This window comes from Opisthocomus hoazin, chromosome 5, assembly GCF_030867145.1.
Source record: "Opisthocomus hoazin isolate bOpiHoa1 chromosome 5, bOpiHoa1.hap1, whole genome shotgun sequence".
Taxonomy (NCBI): Eukaryota; Metazoa; Chordata; class Aves; order Opisthocomiformes; family Opisthocomidae; genus Opisthocomus; species Opisthocomus hoazin.
This window is the reverse complement of record NC_134418.1, coordinates 66,785,227-66,794,644: the sequence shown is the minus strand read 5'-3', so window position 1 is coordinate 66,794,644 and position 9,418 is coordinate 66,785,227. Positions and strand designations below refer to the sequence as shown.

The 9,418-nt window shown below is 47.6% G+C and overlaps 1 protein-coding gene across 1 annotated transcript; it reads right to left on the bottom strand.

Moving 5' to 3' along the window:
* Nucleotides 1–806: 806 nt before the first annotated feature.
* NPY2R (neuropeptide Y receptor Y2) lies at nucleotides 807–7,014 on the bottom strand. The gene is made up of 2 exons (XM_075420134.1): nucleotides 6,925–7,014; nucleotides 807–4,109 (listed from the first exon to the last, which is right to left on the bottom strand). The coding sequence occupies exon 2, from the start codon at nucleotides 4,071–4,073 to the stop codon at nucleotides 2,916–2,918; it is 1,158 nt and encodes a 385-aa protein (XP_075276249.1). The 5' UTR covers nucleotides 4,074–4,109; nucleotides 6,925–7,014; the 3' UTR covers nucleotides 807–2,915.
* Nucleotides 7,015–9,418: the final 2,404 nt, after the last annotated feature.

Here is a 9,418-nt window from a genome sequence, read left to right as displayed (position 1 = left end):
TATTGTTTAATTATTTTCTATACCATAGAACAGCTCTAAGAAGATGCTGCCTCAGGACAGGCTGCAGTGTGCTGGCTAGGTCACTCTCCTGAGTACTGGGGCATGTTGGTGCAAATTCTTGCCCTGAATCAGTGATGACATTTCATTTGGGTGTCCCACCGCCTACGTGCAAATTCTTCTATGAGGGTTGCTGCTGATGTTATTTTGCTTTGTATAAAACTTATTCAACGGGAAAAGAAAATACTGCTTTAAAAAAAAAAACTAATTAAAGCACTAACAGGTGAATGGGGAGGCCTGGATTCTGATTCCTGTTTCAGGCAAAGCAGAGGCTCCTCTGATGATTCCTCAGTCCAGTGGTTAGAGCCTGCTCACAGGTTCCTTTGCCTTTTGCGGGAAATGGGGACAAACTCTTGAGTTTCCACATCCTCTGACAGCTGGGATTTGGGGGAACTCTGAGAGATGTTGTTACCTCATTGCTTTTGGTGAGAAAAATGTCTAATTTTCCTACAACATGAAGAGGTACTACAGTGCGTAGCTGTACTCGTGCAGGAGCCAAGTCCTGAGAAGCGACTAAGCTACGCGACCAGCTGTGCATGCTGGCTCTTCCACATCTCATCTTCAAGTGCCCGCAGGACATGGGACACCGTGCAGAGGTCTGTGACCCTAAAGCAGGCACTGACCCAGGCATCACCTCTGCACGGCAGAGAGGAAAGCAACGCAATAAATTAGTGCACCAACTTTGGCTCAACATGATGGCTGCAGAGAAAGCTCAGGAAGCAGTAAAATAAAGATACCATGAAACAGACTGAAAGATAATTTGTAATTAATCACTTTTATACAGGATGACATAAAGCAGACTTAAAGTTACAGAGAATTAGCTCAGCAATTGTAGCTTTAGCACACACTGTCATGGTTACTTCAAAACTGTCTATATACCACAGTCTAACAGGCTTAAAAGAGTTGAAACAGAACTTTTAAACCACTTGCTTTTTAAATAAAGGGGGCTATTTGTGGCTTTAATACTTTTGATGAAGGGTTCAGAGTCAACTGTAACTGATACATGTGATTGATGTCCATAATAATTGCACACTTCTGTAATCCTTTCTCACCCATACCAGCCTTGAGCTTACATTTTGGATATTACTAATATTCAGACAAAAATAACTTGTGGACAATATCATGTTCTCAACATGGTTGAGAATTAATCTATTTTTGTAAAACTGTTTAAGAATGATGAATACTTTTTCCTGCTTGAGTAAACACTAGCTATTACTCTAGACCTCCCTTCTCTCTCCATGAAAATCCAAGTCCAAATGATTTCATGGATATTTAAAGGATGGTGCCAAATACTGCACACACAAAGATGAATTTCTCCACTTGATAAAAATCTGTTACCATTCATTACATTGCTAACACTTTAGTACTGGAGTTTTGTTGGGTTTTAATTTGTAAGAAAGAACACAATTAATTTAGGAACAATGAAAAATGTTGAGAAAAAAAATGAGGCAGCTGAAATGTAGCTGTGGAAAGAGACTGCAAGTATCACGCTTATTTTTATTCTAGATAAGCAACAGGGCAGTTGGAATAAACATGAATTGAAATTTTCTTCTTCTCTTTAATGAGTTCAAAGAGGCTAAACAAAGACACAGAAGAGTTGAACACTGCTGTGTACAACACAGTAAACAGCTTAAAATTTTATACCTGAGGAAAAAAAAGGAATTTAACTATTAACTACATCATGCAGAATAACTGATGTTATCACATAAACGTAGCATACTGTTATTAGGTTACAGTCATTCAGATGTTCTTAATTTTTACAAAGGCTAAAGATGGAAAAGCTCCAAGACGAGATGAGTGTGTGACATAAAACCACAATAAGGAAAAGCACATTACCATCTAGCAGCCTTTCCAGAGGATCAAAATTATCTGCTGTTTTATTATCCAGGGAGAAAGCAGCAACAATTCAAAGCCTGTGGAGTTAATAACACGTCAAACATTTAAGCAGGTGCTGAAAATTAAAATATTGGCAGTTTATGAAGTGCTCACAGAAGACCTGAGCCTGCATCCCCTGCCCTCAAATGCCACTTCAAAGCACTGTGTTTGTGAGCTGTTGCCAGCGCGCAGTGAAAGGTATGGATCTGCAGGGAATGACTGATCAGGTCACAGGCTCACAATTTTCTCACCAGCATAACCACAGCCAGTTATTCTTAATGAATGACTTTTTACCCCATCTGATTGGCCAAAACCCATAATTCACGTTATGTAGAAACTTGACCTTTCTTCACGTTGAAACTGTTGTTTGGGTGGGGCTTTTTTTTCTTTCTTCTCTTTTCCTCCTAATCCATTTCATATGCTCTGGTTTGAAGTACTTTAGTACAAGTCAAATAATAGTAACATATTTCTCAGCTCCCTTATTTTCGTAAAAGATGCCTGTGGGAAAGAAGGGGTGTGAAAAGTTTGAGCTTTAGCCAGCCCAGTCCATTGTCCCCCAGACAGGCTTCATCGTTCTGGCAGACTCCTGCTCTCCCTGATCTCCATATCCAGTATAAAAATTACCTGCTCCCACCACCAATATTCCTGTGCTACAAATCAGCCGTTTGCCTTCCTATAGCAAAACCAGCAAGCTCTACCATTTTTCATTTAGACTTGTCAAAAACCGATGAGAGAGTCCCTTACCCTGTTAGGGACAGCCATAAACAAAGTCTCTCCCTTTTATTTCCTTGCAGGTACATACTCTTATAATGTTACATACTCTCGATGCCAATTAACTCCCCTCAAATCGTACCACCTGCCTTGACCTTCCTGCTACTTTTCTTTCACCATTTATAAGTAAAACTATGCATTAAAAACACGTGTCAAAATGGATTTATCCCTTTGTCCACAACATATTCATTTCTTCTTTAAAGTCAAACATCCTAGACATTGGTAGGTTGTGTGAAAGAGTCTCCAGGGAATTGAATCCTCTTTGCTTCTAGTTTCTTCCTGGCTTTGAAAGCTGCTGATACTTCAGGGTGGATGGAGTCCAGCCGCTGCTCGCACTGGAAGGCCGTGAGGAAGGCCGTCCTGTAGTTGTTATTCATCCAGCCATAGAGAAGGGGGTTAGCAAACGTTGAGCACATGGCAATGACATGAAACACCGTGTAGATCAGTTTGTACTCTTTCAGGTCTAACACCTGACTGTCAATGTCACTGACCAGCTGGAACGTGTGAAACGGCAGCCAGCTGACAGCGAACACCACAACCACACACACCAGCATCTTGGTGGTTTTCCGCCGCCGCTGGTGGTAGTGGTCATTCCCTGCCCCAGGACTAACATGGTTCTTGAGCTTGGTCCAAATACGGGTGTAGGCGTAGGAGATGACAGCCAGAGGCAGCACGTACTGGATCAGGAGCATGGAGACGCTGTAGATGGTGCCATAGTTGAGCTGCCCCTCCCCTGGCCACTTCTCAGAACAGACCACAATCTTGAAATCAGGAATGATCTCAATCAGCGAGTACTCACGGAAGATGGCCAGAGGACTTGCCAACAGGGCACTGACTGCCCAGGCAACACCTATAATCATGAAGCTGATCCGCTTGGAGATTTTGCTTTCCAAGTGGTAGACGATGCAGCGATGTCGATCCAAAGCAATCACAGTCAAAGTAACTGTAGACACGTGCACAGCAAGAGCCTGGGCATAAGGCACCAGGTGGCACAAGACCGGGCCCAGTTTCCATTCGCCCAGCAGCGTGTAAACCAAAGTGAAGGGCAGGCACAACGTATTCACCAGCAGGTCAGCCACAGCCAGGTTGGCAATGAAGAAGTTAGTCACTGTGCGCATGCTTTTGAACTTGATGATCACGTGGATCACAAGGGAGTTTCCTATCACCCCCAGCAGGATGATGGAGCAGTAAGCAAAGATGAGGATTATCTGCACTTCCACTAGTGTTGTGCTGTCCTTCAGCTCTGGTTTAGGGTCCAGAGCCAATTCGTTGAGCGGTGTGGTGTATCGCGGCAAGTACAGCTTGGTGAACAGCTCCATTTTCATTTCATCTGTCTGGTTTTCTTCACCTGCTGCTTCCAGGGGCCCCATCCTTGCAGCAGCCTGGTCTAAGCAACAGAGCTGTCCCTGAAAACAAAACAGTACAAGAACATGTGCAGAAATCAGTCCACGGTGGCTAAGACAAGAAGTAACGAGCTAAAGCTACAGCTCTTTCCTCCTGTAACCCACGTTCTTCATCTCAGGATTAAGAGAAGATCTGTCTTAATATATTTAAATTCTGTTGCCCTTACATTTCAAGCCCGATCCCGTAATATTATTCAGGCATGACTCCTGCTGAAAATTGGGACAGATTTCAAAAGCATTTCAAAGACAAAGTTTGCCTAAGTAAATGCAGAAGGATTAAGATCCTGCTAGGCAGCATATCCATTTTTACAATCCACTACCTAAAACTACTGCTGATTTAGCACAAAACTTCCATTAATACCTATGGGAATTCTACATGGAATGGCACCATCCAGACTGTTATTAGCATAATAATCTCCCAGCTTTTCTTTAATGGAAAGTGTTTCCTTTAAATAGTTACTAAATTCTTATAGGTTTATGCCCCTCCTTAACACCAGAGAACTAACTACTGAGGTCTCTCCTAAAGAAATTTTCTTTAAGGAAAGTTTGTGCCACAAGGCAAGCAAAAATACCACTCTGTATAACCTGACAGAGGTTAACCTAACCTATTCATGCTGAAATTAACTCAAGAAACAACTAAAACTCTGTTACATACAATATTTCCTTTCTGTATAACGTTTGAGAAAACACAGCTCCTTGGAGGCTGCCAATCAGGAATTCACTTCTGACGGCGGTCACAGAGAAGAGCAAATCATTCCCTTGCTGATGTCAGTCAGAATTTCACCACTGGCATCAAAATCGCATTTTGTTGCCTTCCCTACACGGGCTGAGCCAAACTCTGTGCTGCCAAGACTTCAGTAGGAACGGATGGATACATGGATGTTTTACAGTTAATTGCTGACTTGGACTTCAGTCCTATGTAAAGCCCGCATGTCCCCATACCGACCGCCCAGACCGTGGGTGGCACGTTAAGCAACCTCCGCGCACCTCGGCATCTCTGGGCTTGACCTGGGAAAATACGCAGAAATTGCCAGCAGGCTCACCAAGAAGCCACCACTGTATGCCACGGAGGGGAAAGCCAGACCCGAGTTACTAACTCTACTGCCCCATTCACGTATTCCCTAAGCAAAGCAAGAGGAGAGAAGCAACATCTCTTTCTGCCATCAGGTGTGACACATAGCTTAATCCATCTCAGATTCAGCTCTGCCTAATGAGACAGTCCAGCTATTAATGCCTTCAGTTTCACCGGGATTTTTCTTTTTTTTTTTTTTTTTAAATCAAATCTACTTCATTGTAGGTTTTCATCCCTACCTGCGTCCCCATTACCTATCTATCAGCAACATCCTTAGGTGTGATTTCCCAGCCGGGAAAGGAGGGCTGTCTGCCAGCAGGTGAGCGAGCCCTTTGTGTTTGCTTGCTTCCCACACAATACCGAAAAGCATTTCTCAGTGCAAGCTCTTTTTGCAAAAGCAACAGATCGACTGCAGGAATTCAAAGGTATTTTTCCCCCAGCTAGACTGTTACATTATGCTATACTGTTTAGTTTACTTTTACTGTACAATTAGCAGTGTAAGCCTGAGATGTGAAACACTGCAAGATACGTAGCTGAGATGTACCAGCTGTTCCTACAAGCTTACCCTCCAGATTTTAGTAATATAATCAGTTATCAGCTACTAGCCTAAGCACAGGCAGCAGGAGGGGATTCCTCCTCACCTTTAGTCCTCCAGGTTAAAGCTGTGAGAGATCCACCACGATTTGCACAGTCAGGGCTATGCAGAAGTTCAGAACTCCTTCAGCCCGTGTACCTACAGCCAAGAATCACGCTTGCATGCGCTATTACAGCAGACATTCGGTGAGGTCTCAGGACTGTCAGGTGCTCCGAAACCTCGTAATTTTTTCAGTGCAAAATAAGGGCAGGTCATATTTACACACTGTAGTAGAAGGGCAAGAGGGCAGGCAAACTTCACAGGTTTTTCCCTCCTTTGCCACGAATCCAGGCAGAAGGATGCAGCTCTCAGCCAAAGAGGATTTTCACCTGTTTCTCTAGCCCTGACTTCCTATTGATTCCTACTTCCAACCTCTTTTTTTTAGCAAAGCCTTCTTCTGTTCTGCCACTTCTGTTTTATTTGTTACTGCCCTGTTTGGGCTGATGGAAGGCATTTTGGTCTTGTTAAGCCAAAGCTGAGGGGAGCAGGATGGAGGACCCAGGGTCTCCAGCAGAGATGAGCTGGCATGTCAGTAAGCAATGCAATCAGCTGGCCAAGCTGGACACTGCCGGCGGGACAGCTCAGCGGACGAAGACCCAGCCGCTTTCAGAGCGCAGAGGGAAAACCGAGGTGGCTCTGGATGCTCCAGGCAGCGTCTGACAGGACCCTTTCCGCTCGTTTGCGGTGTAAGCTCACCAGCTGGCAGCATTCACGTGCACACCTTGCCTACCGCACAGCACGGGGGGGTCTTCCCATTTCCCCCCCCCTTAGCCCTCACCAGCCAGCGCCTCCGGGGCGCCCGTCGAACCGCACCTAACTCTGGGCGGAGGAAGGCCCGCAGAGGATTTGCACCGCTTCCCAGCGCAAGCATAGCAGGGCGAGATGCGCGGCGACACGGCCGGGCAGCGACTCCCACCGCGACTCCAGCGCCCGGGGAAGGGGGGGCTCCTCGGGCACCCCGCTTCCGCCTCCCTCCCGCCCCGGGGAGGCGAGCGCGCCCACCGCCGGCTATCGCCCCCGCAGCCGGGCGCGGCGGGGCGGGCAGCCGAGCCCCCGAGCCCCCCCCGGAGCGGAGGGACCCTCCGCACCCCGGCCGCCCCCCGCACACTCACCGCGGCGGCTCTCTCCTCCCCGGCGACGGGGCAGCGGCGCGGCGCGGCCCGGACAAAGTTTGGAGGCGCCGGCGGCGGCGGACCCCGCACGCCGGGGGGCGGGGCCAGCTCGGGCGGGGCGGGGCGGAGCGGGGCGGGCGCCGCAGCCGCAGCCCCGGGCGGGACGCTGCGGGCCGGCGTTTGGCGGTGGGTCGGCTGCGGCTCACCCGGGAGGCCGCGGCCGGCGCGGAGCAAGGGGGCTGGGAGGAAGGGGGCTGCGCCCCGCGCCCGCGGCTGTTTCCCGGTTCCCGGCAGCTGCGGGGAGCCCGGGCTGCGAGCACCCCGGCTCGCACGGGTTTGCTGTTCGGCGCCAGCGGGTGCGGACGTTGCCGGAGCGGGTGCCAGGGTGCATAAAGCATTTACATGTTCTGTCAAGAGCACAATAACAGATTGCATTTCTGTTTACGAGGCTGCAAGGGTAAAGCCAGCAGCTGCTGCGTTTCTGTAGTTCCGTTCAGCAGCCTCTCAGGAGAGCTCCCGTGCCAGCCGGCTGAACGGAGGACCAGCTCCAGCCGGCACCGCTGCCCTGCTGCTAGGGTCTGGGCTTCACTAAACCCATCAGCAGGTCCCGCTTCGGGTTTTGCTGCGTGTCTGATGCTTCTCTCCTAGGCAGAACTTCTGAGGTGCGAGGGAGCGTCTGCTCAGAGGGCCGGATTCTCCGGACCCTGCTTCAGCCACAGTTGTTGCCCCCGAGAACTGGAACGCCTGAAGAAGAGAAGGCTGCGAGGGGACCTAATACATAATTACAAATATCTCAAGGATGGGTGTCAGGAGGACGGGGCCAAGCTCTTTTCAGTGGTGCCCAGCGACACGACAAGGGGCAACGGGCACAAACTGAAGCAGAGGAAGTTCCGTCTGAACATGAGGAAGAACTTCTTCCCTCTGAGGGTGACAGAGCACTGGAACAGGCTGCCCAGGGAGGCTGTGGAGTCTCCTTCTCTGGAGATATTCAAGACCTGCCTGGACAAGGTCCTGTGCAGCCTGCTGTAGGTGACCCTGCTTCAGCAGGAGGGTTGGACTAGATGACCCACAGAGGTCCCTTCCAACCTGTGTGATTCTGTGTAACCGGGAGACTCTGCTTGCTCTGTGGCTACAGCAGTGATGCTCTGACAGTCCTCATCCCCAGCCGGACAGAAGCTGCTGTCCAGAACGGGAATGCTCCTTTGCTTTCTGCCACTTAGGTAAACGTGCATGAATATTTCAGGTAGTTTCAAGGACTGGCAACCTGACCATCCCTCTTCTGTCCTCCTTTTCTTCCGAAGGAGGCTCTTAACAAGAGCTCTTCCTTTGCCAAAGGTAATTCTCCTTGCTTTGGTTATAGCTCAATATTATGCTCTTATCAGAGGACAGAATGTAAATGGAGTATCAAGGAGTAACTCCAGTGATTTACAGTAGTGTTTGAAATTCAAAACATGTCTGGAGAACCCCCTTAGATCTTTACTAATTCAGGCTATCTCTTCACGAAGGGCCTTGCTCTTAGTCCTTCAGAGCTTCTGCGACTGTTAATGGAATGCTCCTAGTTTGCTGCAAAATAGATTTCTTTGATGGCTAAATGAAGAGCCAGGAGTTTCATTTCTCCTACCCCTGTTTATTTCATTTCCCAGGTAAATTTAATTGTAGGACTTATTTTTTGGTCTACCAACAGGCATAAATAAATGCCATAAGTTTTAACAATTAGAGCGCTTGTATAACATATGGCTGTAGCAGCCTGCGGTTCTTCCCTTTCCTTCTCTTACAAATAGTCAATGGTGCCATTTCACTCATCTCAGGGATGTTGCTATTGTGTTCTACTCCACACACTCTTTCTACTTTAACATATATTTGTGCTGCTCTTAATGTCTTGGAGAGTGTAGTGGAATGCTACGAATCTTTACAAGCTCAGGGTCCCGTCACTACGGAAAGGCTGTTCCTCGCTTTCACTTCCAAACTCCTTGAGAAAGTCAAGAAAATGTGCAAGTTCCTAGAAGCTGTGAAGCCAGCGAGGGCTGGCTTCCCTTGCAAGGGAGAGAAGATGTTATTTCCTGTTACAAGGTGATTCTGTGTTCAGGCACAACTGAAATGCTTAATGAAAATGCACTTCCAATAAATACCAGCAGTTTTTATTGCTCATAAAAGAGTGGAATTAAAGGGCCCCATAAACACCACCTTGAACCAAAAGCCCGTGAAAACACTAACATTAAGGGCAGAAAGAGTCAAGTAGCAAATAGGCTGTACAATATGAAACATGCTGCTGGATGACCACCTCCAGAGCAACTGTGGATGCTTTTCTTTGTGTGCATTTAAATTTCCATCCCACAAACCAAGAAAAGCCAAGAGTCATTGAGTCACAGAACCAAATTAGTTGGATGGAACTTTTGGAGGTCTTCTTGTCCAACCTCATGCTCAAAGCAGGTCCAGGTGCAGCAAGTTTCTCCAGGCTATGTCTGGAGGAGAGTTTTGAGTGTCTCCAAAGTGA